This window comes from Schistocerca gregaria, chromosome 3 (assembly GCF_023897955.1).
Source record: "Schistocerca gregaria isolate iqSchGreg1 chromosome 3, iqSchGreg1.2, whole genome shotgun sequence".
NCBI lineage: Eukaryota > Metazoa > Arthropoda > Insecta > Orthoptera > Acrididae > Schistocerca > Schistocerca gregaria.
The window spans coordinates 365369642-365395793 of record NC_064922.1 but is presented as its reverse complement, the minus strand read 5'-3'; the positions used below and the strand labels follow the sequence as shown (position 1 = coordinate 365395793).

General features: G+C 44.0%; 1 protein-coding gene across 3 annotated transcripts in view; it reads left to right on the top strand.

Moving 5' to 3' along the window:
- LOC126353821 (potassium voltage-gated channel subfamily KQT member 1-like) overlaps positions 1-26152 on the top strand; it is a 2608463-nt gene that overhangs the window by 2437947 nt on the left and 144364 nt on the right. For all 3 annotated transcript variants that reach the window (XM_050002939.1, XM_050002938.1, XM_050002941.1), the window contains one exon: positions 4764-4890. In XM_050002939.1, coding sequence (XP_049858896.1) covers positions 4764-4890 — 127 coding nt within the window. The remainder of the gene's footprint in view (positions 1-4763; positions 4891-26152) is intronic.

The following is a 26152-nucleotide window of genomic DNA, read 5'->3' as shown; positions in this document are numbered from 1 at the left end:
CACGCTCCGCACGGTTGGGACTGAACCCCGGTAATGCGCAGTCGAAGCGTAATGTGCGAGACGCAGGTACCCCAGAAAGCTCTTTGATCCTGCAATTATTCAAGCCGGACACAACGGGAAGCCCGACCCTCGCTGTCAACACAGCCGTCGGCAGCGTAGCGCCTAGTGGGCTGTCCGCCCGCGCTACGCCAGTTTCACCGTAACAGCGGTTCTGCCCGGCCGCTGGGAGTCGCAGTGAAAATCGGCATCAAATTGACACGGGCGTATGTAGGAATGTAGGTTTCTAGGCCTACCAGGAGAAATTTTATGATAACTAAGTAGCATAAATGGCAAGTTCATAACGCAACAGGCGAAAATAATGCTGCTAGTACCAAACATTCGATTTAATTTGAAGATAAAATTTCCGATAATGAACTTCTGGAGCACAGCACTGTAAGAAACCGAGTCATGGACATTTTTGGTGTTATCAGTCTTCTGATTGGTTCGATGTCGTCCGCCACAAATTCCGTTGCTGTGCAAACCACTTCATCTCAGAGTAGCATTTGCAGCCTACGTCCTCAATCATTTTCTGGATGTATCCCAATCTCTGTCTTCCTCTGCAGTTTTTGACCTCTACAGCTCCCTCTAGTACCATGAGTCATTCTCTCATGTCTTACCAGATGTCCTATCATCCTGTCCCTCCTCCTTTTCAGTGTTTCCCACATATTCCTTTTCTCTCCGATACATACTTGAACTAACCTTGGGCGCGCTCTCTCTCTCTTTTTTTTTTTTTTTTTTTTTTTTGGCGCTCTGTGCATGTCTCATTCCTTCTCCACTCATGACCCTTCCGTCGTTGAAAGAACATATGGCGCTTTTTGTATTACCTGGCATGCTATCTACTCTTTCAAAAACAATGACGAAGCCTACTTTCGCAACGCCCCTCGTACATTTTTCCATTTGTACGCTGTCCAGTCACATTAATATGACCACCTATCAAAGGTCTGAGTAGCCATCTTTCGCAGTGCGGACTGCTGCGGGGGTGCAGCGAGAGAGTCATGAGGTTCTGGGAGGTACTAACACGGACGTGGAGCCGTGACGACTCTATTGCCGTGGCCAGCTGTGCTAAGTGCCTCCGTTGAGGAGTCAGGGCAGGAACAGTCCAATTAGGTGGTCCTACAGATTCTCTAGTGGAAAATCCAAAAAAGAAGAGTATTTAAGTGTTTTAGATGTGGCGCTATAAAGGGTTTTTGAAAAATTACGAGGAGGTTCTCTGCAGAATGGCAAAGAGGTGAACATATGAAACACGCTGGAAATGAGACAGTGGAGGACGACAGGACATTACTTAGAACATCAGGGACTAACTTCCAAGGTACTACAGGGATTTCTAGAGAGTAAAAACTGCAGGACAAGTCAGAAATTGGAGCACATAATCGAGAACATCGAGTGCAAGTGTTGGGGGGTCCCATCAAACCAGTCAGAAGATTGATGACTTCCCCATTTCAAAAAAATGTCACCGCATTTAAGGTTTATTTTTTAATTCTATGAAATTTTACTATACAGTTGTACGGATTAATAAATTGATGAGGAAATAAGAAAAGAGATAAAATGTTGATGAAAGCATTTCAGGTTATCAGCCTAGTCCAGGCGCGATTCGACGAATTTCCTACTCGTCATTTTCAGACGAAGTAATTAAATGTTTGACTGTACCTGAAGATGATCAGTTGAAAACTTATTAAAATTTTGCGACAAGGCGGCGCCACGACTCGGTTGCTAACCTGACAAGAGTTCAAGTGTGATATTCGCAGAGAAAGCCTGCATTGCCTTTTCAAGAGTTGAAATCATTAAGTTATTCGACATGGTTTCTTAACGTCGCCGTGAACAACTATATTTTAAATAAATAAAATGGCGAAATTCATATCCATAGCAAACTTAGTATTCAATTTAAATAATGTAGTGTAAATTAAAATAATTTATAGTAGCCTCATTATTAATACAGAAACAGTATTTTTTGTCAAAATATATCCGTATGTTTTAAACGTCTTTCCATCGAATAGAACTCGCTTCCACAGTTCCGTTAACATGTCGTTTAAGAGTGGAGCGAGTTTACCAAGTGAAGTGCTAAGTGTTTGATTGGGCACCACTGGAAATTTGCTGCGATGGAATGAAGGGTTTGGGAGCTGAATGGTGACTTAGTACACATCAGCACGCTAATGAAGAATTCGGCTGGGTAAGGCTAAACAAAATAATTATGACTTTGTTTTACGGCTGTAAGGCAGCCATCCCAAGGACTGAAACAGATCTTTTGTTTTAAATTTTAGTGGTACGAGGCCCTCTGTAATTCGAGTATGTAGATTACAACTTACTTGCTAACAACTAAAAACACTACATCTGTACACATTTTACTACTTTCCCCAGTCTCTCAAACATTAATTGTTGATTTAATGCTCAAAATGCGCTCATTGGATGATTACAGTAATAGGTGAAATACCTGATGATTGCATCAATGGCTGAAGTCGCTAGGGTTATTCTTAATAAAAGACGCGAGTGCGACTAGGGACGTGCAATGGGGTCATATGGTCGATGCTTGCTTGTTACCGGACAGGTGCGTAACGGTGTTGGGTGTAACATCCGCACTGCATATTGGCTGCGTTCAAGCCTATCACATGCTGCATGATGTGTGGGGTTACCGAAAAGAGTCTGCAAGATGGATGCCAAGAAACCTGACCCCATGTTACAAGAGTGCAAGAACGAGAGTTAACCTCGACCCTCGATGACTTCATGCACTACGCGTGAGAGGGTAAGGAATTCCTGTTCAGAATCATCAAAGGGGATGACACATGGGTGCACCACTTTACCACAGAATCCAAAGCTACCTTAACGATACGGATGCATCCCAGCTCACGAGTGAAGAAAAAATGCGTAATGTCACCCATCGCAAGAAAGATTATGGCCATATGTTCTAGGAAGGGAAAGTGTGATTCTCCATAGTCTCTGCCAGCAAGGGATCAACAATGCGGCTTGCTACTGCGACAACCTCATTAAACTCTCCGCCATTGGACGAAAGAGATGGTTTTTGAGTGAAGATTTTGTGCTCTTGGGTGACAACGCAAAACCACATACAGCAAGGCTCACAGAGGCTCACAGAGGATCAGATTCGTCGCTTCGGATGGGAGAGATTGGATTACCCGACCTACAGCCCAGATCTTGCCCCATCGGACTTTCACCTGCTCCCTGCATTGAAAGCTGCACTCTCTGGGCGTCATTTGTAAGCCACTGTAGAGGTGGAGTTCGATGTGCGACAATTCCTTGCATCGCAGAGTGGTTCCTTCAAACCATTGCACGCCACGACATACGTCTCAATGTTAGTGTCGATAATCGGGAAAATAGAGCAAAGTGTGTCATTCGTGCTGCGTTGGTATTTTTGTTTTCGGCGATAAAGTTACTGTGTGAAAAACAATGATGAAATACTTTCCAAATGTCCATCATACTTACATAGTTCAAACTATCATTTTTATCGATTAAAAGAAACATTCTAAAAATACATGTGCACCCCACTTGAACTACACTAACGGAAAGTTTCTGCATTTATTAGTTCAAAAATATTAAACATTTATACCAGTCTTATCCCTCCCCCCCTCCCGCCACCCCATGGCCATGTCTGACAAGACCCAAGTGTGTTGCACTGGCGACGATATGAGACATGGTCAGAAAAAGGATCAATTTAAACGAAAAAATTAATGACTGTCATAATAATATCGAAGAGTGCTGCTTTATCCTGCACATCAATGTTACGAAGTTTCCGTCGCCATTGTAGACACTGAAACAATGTTTAACACCCTGACATAGACATTTCAGCTCCTAACACTGATATTTTATAAAAATTTGTGACCATCGACTATCCCTGATTGTGGCCGATAAATAAAAGAGCGAGTTAATTTACTAATCTTGCATGGTAAGGGGCGATATGTAATAATTACTTGAGAGAAGCTGAATTTGTTAGTCAAGATCGCTTGTAAACAATCTCTGTTGTCGATTATCGGTTTCGGTAAGCCTGGTTACTAAAATGGCTCTGAGCACTATGGGACTCAACTGCTGTGGTCATCAGTCCCCTAGAACATAGAACTACTTAAACCTAACTAACTTAAGGACATCACACACATCCATGCTCGAGGCAGGATTCGAATCTGCAATCGTAGCGGTCGCGCTGTTCCAGACTGTAGCGCCTAGAAGCGCTTGGCCACTCCGGCCGGTGCCTGGTTACTATCTCCATAAAAGGTTATTACATCCTTCCTATACCAGCCGTACAAGTACTCTTCCTAAAAAATTTGAGGGGCAAGTCAAGGTTAAAACCACAAGATACAGAGTAATTCCCCAGATATTAGTGTCCCATGCTACATGCTACTGAGTCCTTCATCGCAGCCAGGGCACTGCTAGACTAACTAGCGGCATAGTGTGTGGCATGGGACACGAGCATTCAGAGAATTACTCTCTATATCATGGTTTTAACTTCTACTCGTCGATACCATGTTTATTTCGTCTCTCACATACTTGGCAATATTTCAGGAAGAGTACTTGTACAAGTGATAACCCTTTACCGACATCTGAAGATGGTAACCATACTTTCCGGAACCGGTGATCGACAAATGATGTTCACAAGCGATCTCGGACAAGAAGTTCACATTCTCTCAGGTAAAAGAGAATCGATGTAGCAACTGAGAATCGCTGAAGCTGCAGCGAGTGTGTGGTTTTCCAGGAGACGTAATACTGCCCCGTGGCTGTTGCAGGAGATCTGCCTGGTGGTGTTCTTCGGCGCCGAGTACCTGGTGAGGCTGTGGTCGGCCGGCTGCCGGTCCAAGTACATGGGCTTCTGCGGCCGCCTGCGCTTCATCCGGAAGCCCATCTGCATCATCGGTGAGTCCTGTCCCGCTCTAGAAAACTTATGATACTTACAGAGCAGTTGGGGTTGAAAGCCAATCACATCTTTGTAAAAATCCTAACGGCAGTTACATTTATATTAGAGTGACTTTTCAGACTTTTCCGGCGGATCTATTGCAAATACTGATGCTATACGCTTCGCATGTATCACGACACAGCAACATATACAGGGTGGTCCATTGATCGTGACCGGGCCAAATATCTCACGACATAAGCGTCAAACGAGAAAACTACGAAGAACGAAACTTATCTAGAAAACCAGATGGCGCTATGGTTGGCCCGCTAGACGGCGCTGCCATATGTCAAACGGATACCATGTGTGTTTTTTTAAATAGGAGCCCCCATTATTTTTTACATATTAGTGTAGTACGTAAAGAAATAAGAATGTTTCAGTTGGACTACTTTTTCGCTTTGTGATAGATGGCGCTTAATAGTCACAAACGTATACGTGCGTGGTATCACGTAACATTCCGCCAGTGCGGACGGTATTTTCTTCGTGATACATTACCCGTGTTAAAATGGACCGTTTACCAATTGCGGAAAAGGTCGATATCGTGTTGATGGATGGCTATTGTGATCAAAATGCCCAACGGGTGTGTGTTATGTATGCTACTCGGTATCCTGGACGACATCATCCAAGTGTCCGGACCGTTCGCCGGCTAGTTACGTTATTTAAGGGAACAGGACGTCTTCAGCAGCATGTGAAACGTCAACCACGACCTGCAACAAATGATGGTGCCCAAGTAGGTGTTTTAGCTGCTGTCGCGGCTAATCCGCACATTAGTAGCAGGCAAATTGTTCGAGAATCGGAAATCTCAAAAACGTCAGTGTTGAGAATGCGACATCAACATCGATTGCACCCGTACCGTACTTGTATGCACCAGGAATTGCATGGCGACGACTTTGAACGTCGTGTACAGTTCTCCCACTGGGCACAAGAGAAATTACGGGACAATGACAGATGTTTCGCACGCGTTGTTCTATTTAGCGACGAAGCGTCATTCAGTAACAGCGGTAACCTAAACCGGCATAATATGCACATTGGGCAACGGAAAATCCACGATGGCTGCGACAAGTGGAACGTCAGCGACCCTGGCGGGTTAATGTATGGTGCTTCGTTATGGGAGCAAGGATAATTGGCCCCCATTTTATCGATTTCAATCTAAATGGTGCAATGTATGCTGATTTCCTACGTAATGTTCTATCGATGTTCCTACAAGATGTTTCGCTGCATGACAGAATGGCGACGTACTTCCAACATAATGGATGTCCGGCACATATCTCGCGTGCGGTTGAAGCTGTATTGAATAGCATATTTCATGACTGGTGGATTGGTCGTCGAAGCACCATACCACGTTCACCGGATCTACGTCCCCGGATTTATATCTGTGGGGAAAGTTCAAGGATATTTGCTACCGTGATCCACCGACAACGCCTGACAACATGCGTCGACGCATTGCCAATGCATGTGCGAACATTACGAAGGCGAACTACTCGCTGTTGAGAGGAATGTCGTTACACGTATTGCTATATGCATTGAGGTTGACGGACATCATTTTGAGCATTTATTGCATTAATGTTGTATTTAGAGGTAATCACGCTGTAATAGCATGCGTTGTCAGAAATGATAAGTTCACAAAGGTACATGTATTACATTGGAATAACCGAAATAAAATGTTCAAACGTACCTACGTTCTGTATTTTAATTTAGAAAACCTACCTGTTACCAACTGTTCGTCTAAAATTGTGGGTCATAAGTTTGAGACTATTACAGAGCCATCTTTCACAAAGCGAAAAAAGTGGTCTAACTAAAACATTCTATTTCTTTACGTACAACACGAAAATGTAATAAAGATGGGGGTTCCTATTTTTAAAAGACGCAGTTGATATCTGTTTGACCTATGCAGCGCCATCTAGCGGGCCAACCATAGCGCCATCTGGTTTTCCCCGTGAAGCTACACAAGTTTCGTTCTTTGTAGTTTTTTCGTTTGAAGCTTATTTCGTGAGATATTTGGCCCGGTCACGATCAATGGACCACCCTGTATATGTGATGATCTCTACTACGAAATGATGTAAATACTGACTGTGAAATTTACTTAAGTTTTAAGGGCATAACACCTTTATTTTGTGACCATCGTTCAATTACGCTGGCCACGAACGATGGAACGCCAAGCGTGCCATGTCTGAAGTTGTCATTTTGAACGATGTGTGAAGCCATGCTGATACCAAATCTAATCAAGAATGTTTTATGATTTGAAGAGGGCTAATTCCTGGCCGGGACCAGTAATCAATACAAATAAAGAAGATTTCATGTGTGATCTTGACTCCAATCTCTAACATAAATACAAAGTTTACAACAGATCGCATACCTCCTCTTTGACAATGTCTTGAAAAAGAAAACTGTATGTTGGTACCAACCTTTTGCAAGTGGATTCTAATAGCTCACAAAAGGAATCACGAAGTCTCGTAGTAAATCCTCAGGCACACTGTTTGAGAAACTGAGTGAAGCGTACTGAAACATCGACACGTCACCGTGACTACGCTGAACAGCACGCAGTAGGAACAATGTCTAAATTCGCTGTTGAGAGCATACTGGAAAACGTGAAGTTTGGTGGCCTACATCTCCATTGCGTACCGTCCCTTCATGTATCAGAGTTCATAAAAATATGACCCGAAAGATGGCGCAAAGATATTTGCAGCTTGTCTATTGACCCTTGAGACACATTAAATTCTTAAACAAGTGACTCGTGCAGCGCTTGCTTGCATGGAACGTGAGACATGAAGCAGGCAGGGGCGCAAGGCGCCAACGTGTTTCAAGGTGTCAATGGGCAGCTATAGTTACGACATCGTCGAGAAATGCATCTACCAATGTTATCCGTTCAGAAGATGACCAATCATAAACGTTTTGTCCATTATGTTTACATGCTGCGCGTTGCTCAAGACTAAACCATATAATAAAAACCAAAATACATCTCTATATCACAGTCTAACACAGACAGCGTTAGGAAAATACGGTGATGAATTACTGATTTTTTTGTTATATATTTGAGCTTCAGGCGCTGGTTGCAGCTTATTAAGAAATCATTGGAACACGTTACATAGTAACAGTCGCAGTCGGTATATATCTGATCCTGTTCAGTTGGGAACTAATATGTAAGGTACTCCAATCATCTAGCAATAATTTCTAGATGTAAGTCGAACCTGATGATGATACTGGGAAAATATGAAATCTTGTCGACAACTGTGTGGCTTGAAAACGAGCACTGCTATCGTACACCCTATCCTACATCTGCCTAAAGCCTGAAATTCATCTCCTACTACAGGTGTGATTTGACCTCATTTCCAAATTGTGGGGAGTAGATTAGGCATGATGACAGATGAAATACAGTAGGTGATAGCACAATTCTACTCAAAAATCAGAGATACACTCAAACATCTATATTTCGATAAAAGACCAACCAGTACTTTAATAATACTCACGACTGAACAAGGCAAAGACACACTGAAGTAGGTGTCAAATGCCTAGGTAGGAGATGGTTGTACTGTACAGTGAGATAACGCTCGGTCAAGCAAGAAAAATAAAGCTCGTAAGTAATGAGAGATAACGTACAAAAGATATAAATAAAACGTATTTGAGGGCGAGCGAGAAACATAGTATCTAATGATAGCAGACGTGATACTTCAGCCACGGTATGGAGGCGCTGGTGGTCCGGAAGCGATGGTAATTACGGGTTGCTATCGTAATTATGGATGATCTGATAGTCACAACTAGTAAGCAACAAGATCATTGACAGTTTCTTGGACTAAGCAGTAACTTTCATCGATCTTCTGGCGCCTGTACCACTCAACGTGTCACCTTGTCGGAAGAACGATGTGGTCGACGATGCGGTCGAAAGACTATACCAGCCACGGAAACGCGAGTTGTAGGCAGAGGAACCCGGGGTTATTTAAGAACTCTGAATTCGAAGAAGCCAGCCGTCTGCAGAGAAGGCCCAATGTTCATAGAGGACGTATATTTAACTGAACAATTTTGGACGGGCCGTTTACCTGCGTTAGGTTGTCAAACACTGGCTCTTTCTAAAGAATCACTCCTCTAGCCTCTCTCTGGAGTATTCGTGCTCGAAGGACAGCTCAGCCTTAGCACAAAGGCCCCCTTACAGTGGAGCCGTCAATTTGTCTGTAAATAGTAGTGTCTTAGTTAATTTCAATTACATCAAATAAAAATTATGGACAATACCTTCATATCGGAGCAACATTATAGTGTATTTGGCATCTCTCTTCCGCCGTCTGAACTTTTGGCTCACGGCGTACCCGCCGGCCGGGGTGGCCGAGCGGTTCTAGGCGCTACAGTCTGGAACCGGTCGCAGGTTCGAATCCTGCATCGGGCATGGATGTGTGTGACGTCCTTAGGTTAGTTACGTATAAGTAGCTCTGAAGTTCTAGGGTACTGATGACCTAGGGTACTTATGACCTCAGAAGTTAAGTCCCATAGTGCTTAGAGCCATTTGAACCATTTTTGAACGGCGTATCCTTGAATTCTATTGAAAAGAGCAAACTGTACACCACAGCCACACAGGAGTAGGACGGAAATAGGAAAAACAACGCGAAAAGAGCATGCTTGAAGATTGCAGCCAAGCCTACAGGTTGCGCTCTTCTGTATGACCACGAACGGCACCTGCACAGTGACCTTGATAAGTGACAAATGACAGTCGTATTCATAACAGTGTTCTTTGTAGTGGAGAGTGCATTAAGTCGGAGATAAGTGAATTCCAATGTGGGAAAATTGTTGGTGCTCGAATGGTAGATACTACGGTAACCAAGGGATTCGAAGTGTTTGAAGAGGTTCAATATTGAAGATTTGTACCGCATACAGGGAAACGGAGAAACACCATCCGCTAAGCCATAACGCAGACGAAATTATGTGACGAGTAATCGTGACAAACGGCTATTCATGAGGAATCAGACGAAAAGTAAGAAGATGGGAGCTGAAAATGTCACTGAATGTGGCACTCGTGAACCCTACCACTACCAAAACAATACGAAGGGAGCTCCATAAGCAGGGAATTTCAGGGCAAGCTGGAATTCCAAAACCATACATCAGCGACGCAAATGACCCTAAAAGGAAAACGTGGTGTGGAAGCCATAAAACGTGAACTATGGGAGCAATGGAAAAAAGTCATTTGATCGGATAGTCTTGTTTCAGACTGTTTCCAATTTCTGGCCGGAGTTACGTACCAAGAGTGAAACATGGCGGGCGTTCGGTGATGCTTTGGGTGGCCATATCGTGGTATTCCACCGGACCTATGGGCACTCTCTTAGGTCACGTTATGCCAACCATTGTTTGACCATTTTCGTTGATTAACTGCATCCCGCGTTTGCTCATAAATAGTGATGCTGTGCTCGAAGACGACAGAACGCCTGTACAAACAGCTTGCATCGTCCAGGACCGGTTTTGTGAGTACCACATACACCAGACCTCAATATTATTGTGCCTTTGTGGTCTAAGTTGGAGAGATCGCTATCAAACTTCATAATCGTTACCTGAACTTGCCTTTATTTTGTAGGAGATATGTACAAAATTCCCTTGGAAACCATAAGAACCTTCATTTATCCATTGCGAGGTGACTATAAACTGTTTTAATCCCATCGGGTTCCTTACACCGTTTTAGGCATGGTAATGTGTTTTTGGTGTTTCCGTTTTTTTTTTTTTTTTTTTTTTTTTTTTTTTACACCCCCCTGTATTTTTAGCCAAGCAGTCTTTACATTTAGCACTCAGTGCCTAACTATCGGGACATACTTTGCTTTACTGAAAGCTGTGAAAATTGAGAAGATAATCGTCAAATGCGCTCATGTGCTGTCACATATGAGGATTCTACTTTGTGGCACTAAATTTAAAAAAAATGCTCTGAGCACTATGGGACTTAGCATCTGAGGTCATCAGTCCCCTAGAACTTAGAACTAGTTAAACCTCACCTAAAGACATCACACACAACCATGCCCGAGGCAGGATTCGCACCTGCGGCCGTAGCGGTCGCGCGGTTCCAGGCTGAAGTGCCTAGAACCGGTCGGCCACACCGGCCGGCCGGCACAAAATTCGTCGGTGACTTTGTCCGAACGCAAATTAATTATAAAAAGTTTACAGCGAGCGTGATTTTCTTGAACCTGTTTTCGTCTTGTACTGTAGCATACATCAGTCTTAACCCGAGAAGTATAGCGTAATATTGGTCTTCTAGACATCACGAGAATTTTACCACCAAAATTTCCCTATTTCCATAACGGCAGAGACTCGCAAATGGGTTTTACTACTGGCGTAGTTCGGCCGTCGCTAACTCGATATCGCCTAGCGTATTCGGAAAGATCCTCTCTGTGTTACGAGCGGGCAGACAATTACAACTGCAGACCAGTCATACCACTTTCTGCAGTATTAAGAGCATCCGCAGCTGCTATATGGAAATGAGAATACGTCCTTACTCAGACAAGCATATCCACTGCATGTATTCTGTGAGGATTAAAAAGCCCCACCGCTTTATGGACTCATCGTATCAAACAATGTTCCCTCTTCCTCCTTCCATCATCTATGTGAGTGGTTCCTGTCTGCATGTTGTTGAGTGCTTTCTGCTCTTCGAGTTTTTTACGTATTAAAGTAATGAATACACAGATTGGATGGCACATATATGAATAATAGACAGGAATTTATCTTGGAAATGTGAGGCACGTCCGATACCGTCTCAGAATTGTGAATAGTGCACCCATACTATTATTTTAAAAACTTAACTATGTGACACGATATATTACATAGAAAATACACTGTCGGGAACAAACGCAACACCCTCAAGGAAAATGTCAGTTTACCAACAAGTTATGTGAAGGGTAGTTTATCGTTGCAGGAGTAAATGATTAGGGATACAGAGGAAATGAAACACACGTGTCACAGTAAAGTGTGCCAAAGCAGTCGCGTCTCTAAACAGTGTACCTCACTTTGGCGGCAACTTAGGTGCTTATTCTCACATGCAAACGATCATAAATGTGCCGAACGGCATCCTGTGATAAATGTCACAAGCTTCTTGCGCGTTTTGTTACAGTTCGTGAATGGTTCATGCTGGCCCTGGAGAAGGAGAAAGTACCCGCCTCATCATGCTGCGAGGTATCTGGCAATCTTGCCGACCAGGACATTTGTTATACACTACGAAGAGCCCCTTGGATATCAGTAGTCTTACGTGGAAGTGTGTTGCCCTGCTGAAAAAGTACATCACCTTCATAGCGAAGAAATGGCAGTATCACGGGGAAACCAACTTCCGCAATTTAGCTGGCAGGGGCTCCTTACGCCTGCAGAAATACCAAATGTGATCGCGATGGCTCCACTCACGATCTCGGTTTAGATCTGTGTGTCCAGGGTACATGCACGCTGGCATAGACTGCTTAGCAGATCTAAGTCATGTACGTGGTCGTCCATCACTGGAATACAAGCAGGACCTCTCTCATCACTTAAGACGACAGAGCTCCGTTCCACTCCACAATCAACTCTTTCATGACACCTGAGTAGCCATGCTTGGCTGAGCCGTGATGTCAGTGGCAGCCTGTCCAGAGGTACTCCTGATTTTAATCCTGCTGCAAGCAGGCGTACCGCAGGCTCAAAATGCGACCCCGTTCAAATGGCTGCACCTGTTGAAGTAAAGTGCGTACTCGTCTATGGCGCAGGTTTGTACTCTATAAAGAGTGTTGTAGACACTGTTCACCTCTATACTCAGCTCAGTTAAATACGATTTTGCAGTGCCTGAGTAGTTCAGAAGTACGATGCAATGCCCATGCGGACATGCATGTGTGTCCGAAGGAACAGGCACTGCGGCGAATGCGAATACATTGCATTTATGGCACAGTTAACATCTATAGAGACAACAGAAGGCGCACAGAAAGCCTCTTGAGCACTATCTGATGGCCAATGACCACGAAAAATAAATCGCTAACACCACAACCCCTCAATATGCGCATATTACACCATGGTGCCACTGCACAGGGTCCTCAGGGTAGCTATACACACATAAAAAACTCCCGGTTCCCAGAATTCCTGAATGTAGACATTAACTGTGGATATTGTACCACACACACAGTCCCTTTGACTGTTCAGAGATGTCACTAAACCCACCCAAAGATCGATCACGCATGAGCAGCGCCTATTAGACCCAGCGGGTCTGACAGCCGATCAATTCCAGTCATTCCACCAGGAAGGTGGTACACGGCTCGTGTTGTCTGCAGTTCAACCATGCCTAGACGGTCAATATCGCGGTTCGATAGCGTCCGCATTGTTACTTTGTGCCAGGAAGGGCTCCCAACAAGGGAAGTGTCAAGACGTCTCGCAGTGAACCACAGCGATGTTGTTCGGACATGTAGGAGATACAGAGAGACAGGAACTGTCGATGACATGACTCGCTAAGGCCGCCCAAGGGCTATTGCTGTAGTGGATGTCCACTACCTACGGATTATGGCACGGAGGAACGCCGACAGCAACGCCACCATGTTGAACAATGCTTTTCGTGCAGCCACAGGACGTCGTGTTACGACTCAAACTGTGCGCAGTAGGCTGCATGATGCGCAGCTTCACTCCCGACGTCCATAGTGAGGTCCATCTTTACAACCACGACACCATGCAGGACGGTACAGATGGGCCCAACAACATGCAGAATGGACCGCTCAGGATTGGCATCACGTTCTCTTCGCCGATGAGTGTCGAATGTGGCTTCATCCAGACAATCATCGGAGACGTGTCTGAAGGCAACCTGGTCAGGCTGAACGCCTTAGACACACTGTCCAGCGAGTGCAGCAAGGAGGAGTTTACCTGTTGTTTTGGGGTGACATTATGTGGGGCTGAAGTACGCCGCTGGTGGTCATGGAAGGCGACGTAACGGCTCTACGGTACATGAACGCTATCCTCCGACCAATAGTGCGTCCATATTGGCATCATATTGGTGAGGCATTCGTCTTCATGGACGGAAACTCACGCTCCCATCGTGCACATCTTGAGAATGACTTCCTTCAGGATAACGACATCGCTCGAGTAGAGTCGTCAGCATGTTCTTCAAACATGAACCGTATCGAAAATGCCTGGGATAGATTGGAAAGGACTGTTAATGGACGACGTGACCCACCAACCACACTGACAGATCTACGCCGAGTCACGGTTGAGGAATAGGACAATCTGGACAAACAGTGTCGTGATGAGCTTGTGGATGATATGCCACGATGAATGCAGGCGTCCATCAATGCAAGAGGACGTACTGCTGGGTATTAGAGGTACTGGAGTGTACAGAAATCTGGACCACCACCTCTGAAGGTCTAACTGTATTGGTAGTACAACATGCAATGTGTGGTTTTCATTAGCAATATCCACTAGGGATTTGCCGTGCAGTCAGGGTGCTGCAGTCATGGACTGTGCGGCTGGTCCCGGCGGAGGTTCGAGTCCTCCCTCGGGCATGGGTGTGTGTATTTGTCGTTAGGACAATTTAGGTTAAGTAGTGTGTAAGCTTAGGGACTGATGACCTTAGCAGTCAAGTCCCATAAGATTTGACACACATTTTTCATGAGCAATAAAAAATGGTGGAAATGATGTTTATATTGATCAAAAAAATGGCTCTACGCACTATGGGACTTAACATCTGAGATCATCAGTCCCCTAGAACTTAGAACTACGTAAACCTAACTAACCTAAGGACATCCCACACATCCATGCCCGAGGCAGGATTCGAACCTGCCATCGTAGCAGCAGCGTGGTTCTGGACTGAAGCGCCTAGAACCGCTCGGCCACTGCGGCCAGCTTTGTGTTGATATCTATTCCAGTTTTCTGTATAGGTTTCGGGACTCTCAGAACCCAGGTGACGCAAATCTTTTTTTGAAGTGTGTACTTTTCCAGCAGTGTGTATTGAGTTTGTGAGTCCTCGTTATACAGCAATGCGGCTGTATTTCAATGCATTCACCAGACGAAGATTGTTATTTTGACTGGGAAAATAAGCACACCAAGCAAAACATTAGTCTCTTCCAGAAGAAAACACTCTGATTCCATGGAATACCGTTTCTAGTCTTTATAATTGATAATTGCCTCGGTTGAGGGGGGGGGGGGGGGGGCGGAGAGCATACACGCGGTTCTTTATGTATGCAGATACGACTCAAAAATGGTTCAAATGGATCTGAGCACAATGGGACTTAACGTCTAAGGTCATCAGTCCCCTAGAACTTAGAACTACGTAAACCTAACTAACCTAAGGACATCACACACATCCATGCCCGAAGCAGGATTCGAACATGCGACCGTAGCGGTAGCGCGGTTCCAGACTGAAGAGCCTAGAGTCGCTCGGCCAAACCGGCCGGCGATACGACTCATTGATGACTACATCCCGCAGAGCTGCCAGGTTAAAATGATGTTGACTGTTATGTATCTCCCTCTGTTCCTAATAATCCAGACATTTTGTGTAGTATTAAGGTCGGTTGTTTTAGCGGACCCGTCGACGTACGATAAGATGCTTGAGTATCTGCCAAACCAAGAACGTATGTGAAAATAAGCAAATAAGCCTGCAGTCGTTCTAGAAAGCAGCTATGTGCAGAGCATATTCATGACGAAAATGTACAAGAAAGAGCAACATTTGGCCATCCAGAATGGTACGAGAAACACCAAACAGTGTAGATGAAACGCCTCGTTGAACTATCGCTCCTCTCGACGCTTTGAAAAAAAAAATGCTTCCAGACAGCTACCGTCACGTTTCTGAGTTGTTTGCCCCTTTGAAGCGTTGCAGCTATATGTGCTGCTGTGACCAATACCCTTCTGCGAGGCAACCAACTCTAAATGTTCGTTGTATGTAGTTCCCTTCACAGTGACTGTCTGGTGCAATGGACATGCATTACCTGACAGTAGCAAATCCTGTTCGGTCTCAAATCGATTGTCGTCGAACAAGGAGTGACACTCGCGTGTGGCACGTGTGCCGCTACACAGCTGGGAGTGGTGCACCATTCCTTGTAGACAGACTGGACAGTCCACATTAATACAACAGTAAATCTGAGAACTTAATTCAATGTGTAGTTACGGGACGTCCAAACACGACAGCTCGGTCTGTGACTCCGTCTCGTCTCCATGTCGACCCATCTTAGTGCTCTCATTTCATACAACCGTCTTATAATCATTTGACTGCCATGACACACGTCAACGGTGGGATGTAGCACGATCACCTGTTACCAGTTGTATACCATCTGTAGTGATCAAAAGTGACCAGAATGTTGTTTCAAGGCACGTCTAATACACTCTAACACAAAGAAAATCGACGCACCTCAAAGGATTGGTCCGAATGGGACAGAAATCGGTAAATGTGATTTACATGTACAGACAAATGAAGATGATTACTATTTAAGAAAAATGAGACGATTTATTCAGGAGAGAGAGAGCTTTACAAACTGAGCGCCAATAATGCAATGGTCCACTTCTGGCCCTTATGCAACGAGTTATTCGACTTGGCTCTGACTGACAGTCTTATCGCACAGATACCAAAAACAGTAATAAAATACAAATGAATCAAGCAGTCACACCACAATTTCTCACTTAAACTAACTGATTGTTAATTAGTTAATTTAAACGACTAAGATGCACCAATTTAGGAAGGACTAACAAGCAAGTAGCACAATCAGATTTCACTCAAACAACCGCTTAGTGCTGGACAAATAATGACAGTAATGAAGCTAAAGATAAAATTAGAACATGTGGTTGGTCAATGGGAGTGCTTGACGTTAACGAATATAACTCGCAAGAAGTGTAGTAACATAAAATTACACAAGTCTAATACCTGATGAGCCGAAGCTCGTTAAGCACTAACATTTATTGCAATGAGCACAGGAACAGTTCTCAATACGAATATCGAATATTTTATCAATCAGAGAAGCCCCTTGGGCATAATCAAGACACAGACTTGAAAAAATAAATGCAATTTAACAAATTGAGCATTACACCAATATTAAAACTAGTACTTAAAGCCAAACCAGGGAAAAAATGAATGGGCAGGTAAGGCCGGCCAGTTCTGAGCAACTTGATTTAGAACATGGGGTACTTCAAGTTAAATTAACGCCAGATTTCTGCGAGATAAAAATTCAGTTTATGAGGGATGTCGTAGGAAACCAGGAGGCCTCAACATCTCCGAGGCTATAGAGAAAGAGGAAGCAACGAGCAGCCAGCGCGCAAGTACACAGCCGATGCGGACAGGCTAGGCCCGATGAACCTTTGCTTAACACTAACACCCCGGGAGAGCGCCCTCAAACGCTACGAATAGCTCGGAACGGCTAGAGCAAACAAGCAGGCATATTATTCATGCATATTAATCGTACAACGTATGAAAATGCTAAGACCAAGACAAGAAAACCGGCCGCGGTGACCGAGCGGCTCTAGGCGATACAGTCTGGAACCGCACCACCGATACGGTCGCAAGTTCGAATCCTGCCTCGGGCATGGATGTGCGTGATGTCCTTAGGTTAGTTAGGTTTAAGTAGTTCTAAGTTCTAGGGGACTGATGATCACAGCAGTTAAGTTCCACAGTGCTCAGAGCCATTTGAACCATTTTTGAACAAGAAACTCAATGTGAACGGTGCCCCAAGCCCAAAAAAAAACCTTACGTATCACAACAAGAATATTACGATAAGAATTACTAAGAGGATTAACCGGTTAATCTTACAATAAAATATAACAGCAAGTTAATGTATTAACCAAGAAATCACAGGGTACCCAAACACATAGACCTAAGTAACTTAAAGGGTAACAGGCAGATAGGCAGACCCTGAGAGCTGACAGCCAAACTACTACAATAATCATTATATTTAGAAGAGAAATTTTTGAAATTAATCTCACCAGAGTTGTTGTTGTTGTGGTTTTCAGTCCTGAGACTGGTTTGATGCAGCTCTCCATGCTACTCTATCCTGTGCAAGCTTCTTCATCCCCCAGTACCTACTGCAACCTACATACTTCTGAATCTGCTTAGTGTATTCATCTCTTGGTCTCCCTCTAAGATTTTTACCCTCCACGCTGCCCTCCAATACTAAATTGGTGATCCCTTCATGCCTCAGAACATGTCCTACCAACTGATCCCTTCTTATGGTCAAGTTGTGCCATAAACTTCTCTTCTCCAGAATCCTATTCAATACTTCCTCATTAGTTATGTGATCTACCCATCTGATCTTCAGCATTTTTCTGTAGCACCACATTTCGAAAGCTTCTATTCTCTTCTTGTCCAAACTATTTATCGTCCATGTTTCACTTCCATACATCGGTACACTCAATACAAATTTCAGAAATGACTTCCTCACATCAATACTCGATGTTAAAAAATTTCTCTTCTTCAGAAACGCTTTCCCTGCCATTGCCAGTCTACATCTTATATTCTCTCTACTTCGACCATCATCAGTTATTTTGCTCCCCAAATAGCACAACTCCTTTACTACTTTAAGTGTCTCATTTCCTAATCTAATTCCCTCAGCATCACCCGACTTAATTCGACTACATTCCATTATCCTCGTTTTGCTTTTGTTGATGTTCATCTTATATCCTCCTTTCAAGACACTGTCCATTCCATTCAACTGCTCTTCCAAGTCCTTTGCTGTCTGTGACAGAATTACAATGTCATCGGCGAACCTCAAAGTTTTTATTTCTTCTCCATGGACTTTAATACCTACTCCGAAATTTTCTTTTGTTTCCTTTACTGCTTGCTCAATATACAGATTGAATAACATCGGGGATAGGCTACAACCCTGTCTCACTCCCTTCCCAACCACTGCCTCCCTTTCATGCCCCTCGACTCTTATAACTGCCATCTGGTTTCTGTACAAATTGTAAATAGCCTTTCGCTCCCTGTATTTTACCCCTGCCACCTTTAGAATTTGAAAGAGAGTATTCCAGTCAACATTGTCAAAAGCTTTCTCTAAGTCTACAAACGCTAGAAACATAGGTTTGCCTTTCCTTAATCTTTCTTCTAAGATAAGTCGTAAGGTCAGTATTGCCTCAAGTGTTCGAGTATTTCTACGGAATCCAAACTGATCTTCCCCGAGGTCGGCTTCTACTAGTTTTTCCATTCGCCTTTAAATAATTCGTGTTAGTATTTTGCAGCTGTGGCTTATTAAACTGATTGTTCGGTAATTTTCGCATCTGTCAACACTTGCTTTCTCTGGGATTGGAATTGTTATATTCTTCTTGAAGTCTGAGGGTATTTCGCCTGTTTCATACATCTTGCTCACCAGATAGTAGAGTTTTGTCAGGACTGGCTCTCCCTAGGCCGTCAGTAGTTCCAATGGAATGTTTTCTCTACTCCGGGGGCCTTGTTCCGACTCAGGTCTTTCAGTGCTCTGTCAAATTCTTCACGCAGTATCGTATCTCCCATTTCATCTTCATCTACATCCTCTTCCATTTCCATAATATTGTCCTCAAGTACATCGCCCTTGTATAGACACTCTATATACTCGTTCCACCTTTCTGCTTTCCCTTCTTTGCTTAGAACTGGGTTTCCATCTGAGCTCTTGATATTCATACAAGTGGTTCTCTTTTCTCCAAAGGTCTCTTTAATTTTCCTGTAGGCAGTATCTGTTTTACCCCTAGTGAGATAAGCCTCTACATCCTTACCTTTGTCCTCTAGCTATGCCTGCTTAGCCATTTTGCATTTCCTGTCGATCTCATTTTTTATGTTTTCGCCTTTCATCAATTAAATTCAATATTTCTTCTGTTACCCATGGATTTCTACTAGCCCTCGTCTTTTTACCTACTTGATCCTCTGCTGCCTTCTCTACTTCATCCCTCAAAGCTACCCATTCTTCTTCTACTGTATTTCTTTCCTCCATTCCTGTCAATTGTTCCCTTATGCTCTCCCTGAAACTCAGTACAACCTCTGGTTTAGTCAGTTTATCCAGGTCCCATCTCCTTAAATTCCCACCTTTCTGCAGTTTCTTCAGTTTTAATCTACAGGTCATAACCAATAGATTGTGGTCGGAGTCCACATCTGCCCCTGGAAATGTCTTACAATTTAAAACCTGGTTCCTAAATCTCTGTCTTCCCATTATATAATCTATCTGATACCTTTTAGTATCTCCAGGGTTCTTCCATGTATACAACCTTCTTTCATGATTCTTAAACCAAGTGTTAGCTATGATTAAGTTGTGCTCTGTGCAAAATTCTACCAGGCGGCTTCCTCTTTCATTTCTTAGCCCCAATCCATATTCACCTACTACGTTTCTTTCTGTCCCTTTTCCTGCACTCGAATTCCAGTCACCCACGACTATAAAATTATCGTCTCCCTTCACTATCTGATTAAGTTATGAAACTCAATTAGCCAAATAAACCAAGATTCACTGGGCCGCTAACATTTCTTTACCAAGGTTGTAGGCAATTTTATAGGCGTTGCGTCAGTCAGAGAGGCAACAACTTCCAATACAAATAATACTCAGTTTCGACCCCAGTGGTCGCTGATATATTTGGTGGCCTAGAACATGCGACAAAATTAATTTCAGGAGTGAATGATAAGATAAACAGACATTGAACAAGTTGCAACTGAAGGAAATTTTAAAACACATCAAATCTGGTGCTCAAATAAATCTAAACAGAGGCACCAAAACGTAAATTTAATACTTGAGACAGAGTGACGAAGGACCACAGGCAATCCAGAGTGGCGGGAGAAACTTCAATATGGGTGCACATGTGTCAATCAAGTAACGAGTACCTTACCCCCCAAGGGCAGAACAGACGGCACCAGAAAATTAACAGCACTCCAACACCCATATCAGCAACTATGGCTCCTTAATCCAGGACAAACTGGCTGCATCGACATTAGGCCCAATTATTATCGACCAACGCAACTCTACCGACCACCGACCCCTTAGACAATAGTGCGAAGAGCTCATCGTACTTAATATGTGCCTCTTGTGTTTTTCCCTCTCCTCCTTCCCCTCCTCCTCCACTCCTCCCCTCCACCCCTCCCCCTCCCCCCTCCCCTGCCCACCCTCCCCTCTCGACTGCCCACCCTCCCCTCCCCCTCCTTCCCTCCATGCCCCCCTCCCTTCCTCCCTCCCTCCCGACTGCAACCGACTCGCTGCCCATGTGGTCAACAACACAATCCAAGAACCTGCAACCAAAGACTAAACTAATAGGCAACCGAAGGGCCGCCCGGCTTCTAGACAAGGACTGATCGCGCCGGTAGGCAAAATGTAAGGACATAGTTTATACTTGTGAAGTATGCCCAGTTCCCCATTAATACAACATCACTGACAATGTAGCGAGCTAACGCAAGTCACGGGACAACTGACTACTCTTGACAACCGATTGGCCAGTCCACCGTTTTTTCGTTCAGCCGGTTATTTTTTCAACCGAATGAAACAACCGAATGAAACCAAACCCTACGGCCATGTTAACCACACGAATATTTTCACTCACTCTCCCGATACGAGTGGTTTTACTTCATGTAGAGCAACCTGTTGACACAAGTCTTTGATACTTCCTGAAGCCACTTCGATTATACATGAACCACGACTTGGTTGGAACCTTTTTCGAAACAGACAACGTATCATGTTTCAAGGAGAGTTGAATAAAATATATGTCTAGTGTCTAGGCATTGTTATCAAGAGTATTGTACTTATTTACCTAAATACGATATTTTCGTAAATCTGTCATTAAATATGTTTTTTTCGTAGTTAAGAACTACTGCTACTTTATAAGTTCATGTTTACATAAACGAACAATCTCTCTCTCTCTCTCTCTCTCTCTCTCTCTCTCTCTCTTCACGCTGGTTTGCACCCATCACTGATACCTCTGTTTCGATAAACGTTTTGGTGACGTGAACAGAAGGCTTATACAATGAAGAGCCAAAGAAACTGATGCACATCCCTAATATAGTGTAGGCCTCCCACGAGCAAGCAGAGGTGCCGCAACATGACGTGGCATGGACTCGACCAATGTCTGAAGTAGAGCTGGAGGGAGTTGACACCATGAATTCTGCAGGGCTGTCCATAAATGCGCAAGAGTGCGTGGGGGGGAGTGGGGGGGGGAGGGGTGAAGTGTCTTTTGAACAGCAGGTGGCAGGGCATCCCAGATGCCCAGATATGCTCAATAATGTTCGTGTTTAGCGAGTTTGGTGGCTTGGGGAAGTGTTTAAACTCAGAAGAGTGTTCCTGGAGTCGCTCTGTAACAATTATGGACGTGTGGTGTGTTGCATTTTCTGTTGGAACTGACCAAGTCCGTCGGAAATGACATGAATGTATGCAAGTGATCAGACAGGATGACATTTCAGGGGTCCCATATCACTCCACTTGCACACGCCCAACACCATTACAGAGCCTCCACCAGATTGAACAGTCCCCTGCTGACATGCAGTGTCTATGGATTCACGAGGTTGTCTCCATATCCGTACACGTCCATCCGCTGGATACACGTTGAAACGAGACTCGTCCGATCAGGCAACATGTTTTCAGTCATCAACAGTCCAATGTCGGTGTTGACAGGCCCATGCGAAGCGTAAAGCTTCGTTTTGTGCTGTCATCAAGGGTACACAACTGGGCTTCCGGCTCCAAAAGCCCATATCGATGATGTTTCGTTCAAAGGTTCGCATGATGACACAAGTTGGTGGCCCAGCATTGAAAGCTGCCGCAATTTGCGGAAGGGTCGCACTTCTGTCACATTGAACGTCTCTCTTCAGCTGTAGTTGTACCCATTCTTGCAGGGTCTTTTTCCGGCCGCAGCGATGTCGGTGATTTGATGTTTTATCCAATTCCTGATATTCACGATACACTCGTGAAATGGTCAGACGGGAAAACCCCCACTTCATCGCTACGTCTGAGATGCTGTGTCCCATAGCCCGTGCGCCGACTGTAACACCACGTTCAAACTTACTTAAACCTTGATAACCTGCCACTGTAGAAGCAGTAACCCATCTGACAACTGCGCCAGACACTTTTTGTCTTACTTAGATGTTGCCGACCGCAGCCTAGTATTCTGCCTGTTTACATATCTCTGTACGTGAATACGCATGCCTAACCAGTTTCTTTAGCCCTTGAGTGTAAATCACTTGATTTTTAAGAATTTTTGTATAATATCACTAATCGGCGAGTATTTTTTGCAATGTATATTTGTCACCATTCATTAATTTTATGTGAAATTCTTTATTTAATGTGGTTTCACAATAAGAATCATCCTTGCAGGTACTGGTATACCCCATCGAATTTTTCTTGACGATCACTGTTTATCCAGTCATCTGACTTCTTCCATTCCCTCGTCAGTGAGCATTTCGGTATTTTCATCGAGACAGAAAGTTCACTATCGAGAAAACACCTATTCATAAATATGAAATTCAAAAGTGAACAGTCAGCTACAGTCGGAACTCAGTAAAAAAGCAAATATCAAAGCGACAATAACAGTGATTGCAAACGATCACCGAGTGAAATCAATAATAATGATCTAACGGTCGAATGTTTCCGCTCAAAATTGAATGCTTCAGACTGCGTCTAGTTTTTTCATTCAATTGTTCCCACTTACTGGTTTCACTCAGAAGAATGAACGAATAATTAAACCATCTGTTACACTACAACCAAATGAATTGCTCTTTTTCCAACAAATGACTGAATCGATTGTTTTCATTCGGTTGTCGCATCGTCAGTTGACAAGTATTCTGAGATAAGCGTTGTCGTGTTCATTTAACTCGCCAGTTAGTGATGTGCTATGTCGCGCACAAAACAGTTTTTGTAGAAGTCAGTTTAGGAATAATATTTAGGCTAATACCACAGTGGATATTATCATTCGTATCAAACGGGATTAAATGAATTAACACACATTTCTTGACGTAGAGTATGTACAGTACTATTCCATCAGTGTTACACACTGTCAACAGGTGCTCCACTAAACGGAAGCTTGAGAACTTTAATCAGACTGCCATTTTTGTGTGTCATTAGATTTTGGTTTGATGCCTCTCTGAGTGACGCTTACACCGAATGTCCTCTGGCAGCACGAAGGCTATTTCCTTACATCTTATCACATTTCCTATGCTTCTGTTCTTGCATGTAGTCAGTACTTTCCACATATCCCTTTCCTTAATGATTTAGCGGAGGTTCTCATTCTTTACCTTACGATTCTCCTGTAACGCCAAATCTGAAACGCTTCGATACTACATCTACATCGCACTCCGCAAGACACCTAATGGTGTGTGGCAGAGGGTACTTTCGGTACCACTGTCTGATCCCTCCAACCCTGTTCCACCTGCGAATAGTGCATGGGAAGAATGACCGTCGGTTAGCCTCTGTATTGGCTCTAATTTCTCGAATTTTCTCCCCGCGGTCAGTACGCGAGATGTATGTGAGGGGAAGTAATATGTCGATTGACTCCTCCTGAAAAATGCTTTCCCGAAATTCCAATAGTAAATCTCTCCGTGATGCACAACGCCTCTCTTGTAATGTCTGCAGTGGAGTTTGTGTAGCATCTCCGTAACGCTCTCTCGCCAGCTAAAGGATACCGTGACGAAACGTGCCGCTCTTCGTTGGACCTTCTCTATCTACTTCATCATTCCTACCTAACAGGGATCCCAGATAGATGAAAAATACGCATTATAAGCAACTTCTTTCGTGGATGTGTTGCATTTCCTTAAGATTCTTCCGATGAATCTGCGTCTGGTGTCTGCTTTTCCCACCATTTGTTTTATTGGCCATTCCAAAAAATTGCTCTGAGCACTATGGGACTTAACTTCTGAGGTCATCAGTCCCCTGGATCTTAGAACTACTTAAACCTAACTAACTTAAGGACATCACACACATCCACGCCCGAGGCAGGATACGAACCTGCAACCGTCGCGGTCGCGCGGTTCCAGACTGTAGCGCCTAGAACCGCTCGGCCTCTCGGGCCGGCTTGGTCATTCCACTTCTGGATGGTTACACTTAGATATTTTACGGCAGACGCTGTCTCCAGCTGCTTGTCATCAACATTGTAGCTGTACAGTAGTGCATTTCTATGTATGCGCAATATGTTACATTTATTTACGTTCAGGGTCAACTGCCAGAGTCTGCACCACTCATCAATTCTCTGCAGGTCTTTCTGCAAATTTTTACTATCTTCTGACGTTGCTACTTCGCTATAGACAACTGCATCATCTGCGAATAGCCTTAAAGAGCATCCGACGCTTTCTACTAGATCATTTATACGTATTGTAAACAGTAATAGTCCTATCGCACTTCCCTGTGGTACTCCGTATGTTACCTTTACATCTGTCGATTTGCCGGCCGGAGTGGCCGTGCGGTTCTAAGCGCTACAGTCTGGAGCCGAGCGATCGCTAAGGTCGCAGGTTCGAATCCTGCCTCGGCATGGATGTGTGTGATGTCCTTAGGTTAGTTAGGTTTACTTAGTTCTAAGTTCTAGGCAACTGATGACCTTCTAAGTTAAGTCGCATAGTTCTCAGAGCCATTTGAACCATCTGAGCCATCTGTCGATTTAGTTCTGTTAAGAGCGACGTGCTGAGACATATCTGCAAGAAAGTCTTGAATCCAATCTCAGGTCTGTTCCGATACTCCGTAAGTTCGTATTTTTTTCATTAAACGGCAATGCGGAATGATGACAAATGCCTTGCTGAAATCAAGAAACACGGCATCAACCTGAACGCTCTTATCCACTGTGCAGTGGGTCTCACGGTGGAACAGAGCGAGCTGAGTTTCGCAGGATCTGCGTTTGCGGAATCCATATTGGTTTTTATAGATGAGATGTTCATTTTCCAAGAACGCCATAATTCTTGAGCACAAAACATGTTCCATAATTCTACAACAGATTGACGTCAACGATATAGGTCTATAATTATGTGGATTTGTCTTACTGCCTTTCTGAAAAACGGGAATGACCTGAGCTTTTTTCCAGTCGTTAGGTAACTATCGTTGCTCAAGCAATCTACGATGAATTACTGCTAGAAGGGGAGCAAGTTCTTTCGCATAATCTTTATAGAAACTTATAGGTGTCCCATCTGGTCCTGAAGCCTTTCCGCTACTAAGCGATGTAGCAGCTTTTCAATTCCGCGATCGTTTATCTCAGTATCTGCCATTTTGATGTTTGTACGACGATTGAAAGGAGGGGCAGTGTTGTGATTTTCCGCGGTGAAACAATTTGGGAAGACCGAATTCAGTATTTAGGCCTTCTCTCTGTTACCTTCCGTTTCGGAGCCAGTGTTGTCGCTGAGAGGATGAAGAGTTGATTCTGACCCACTTATTGATTTTACAT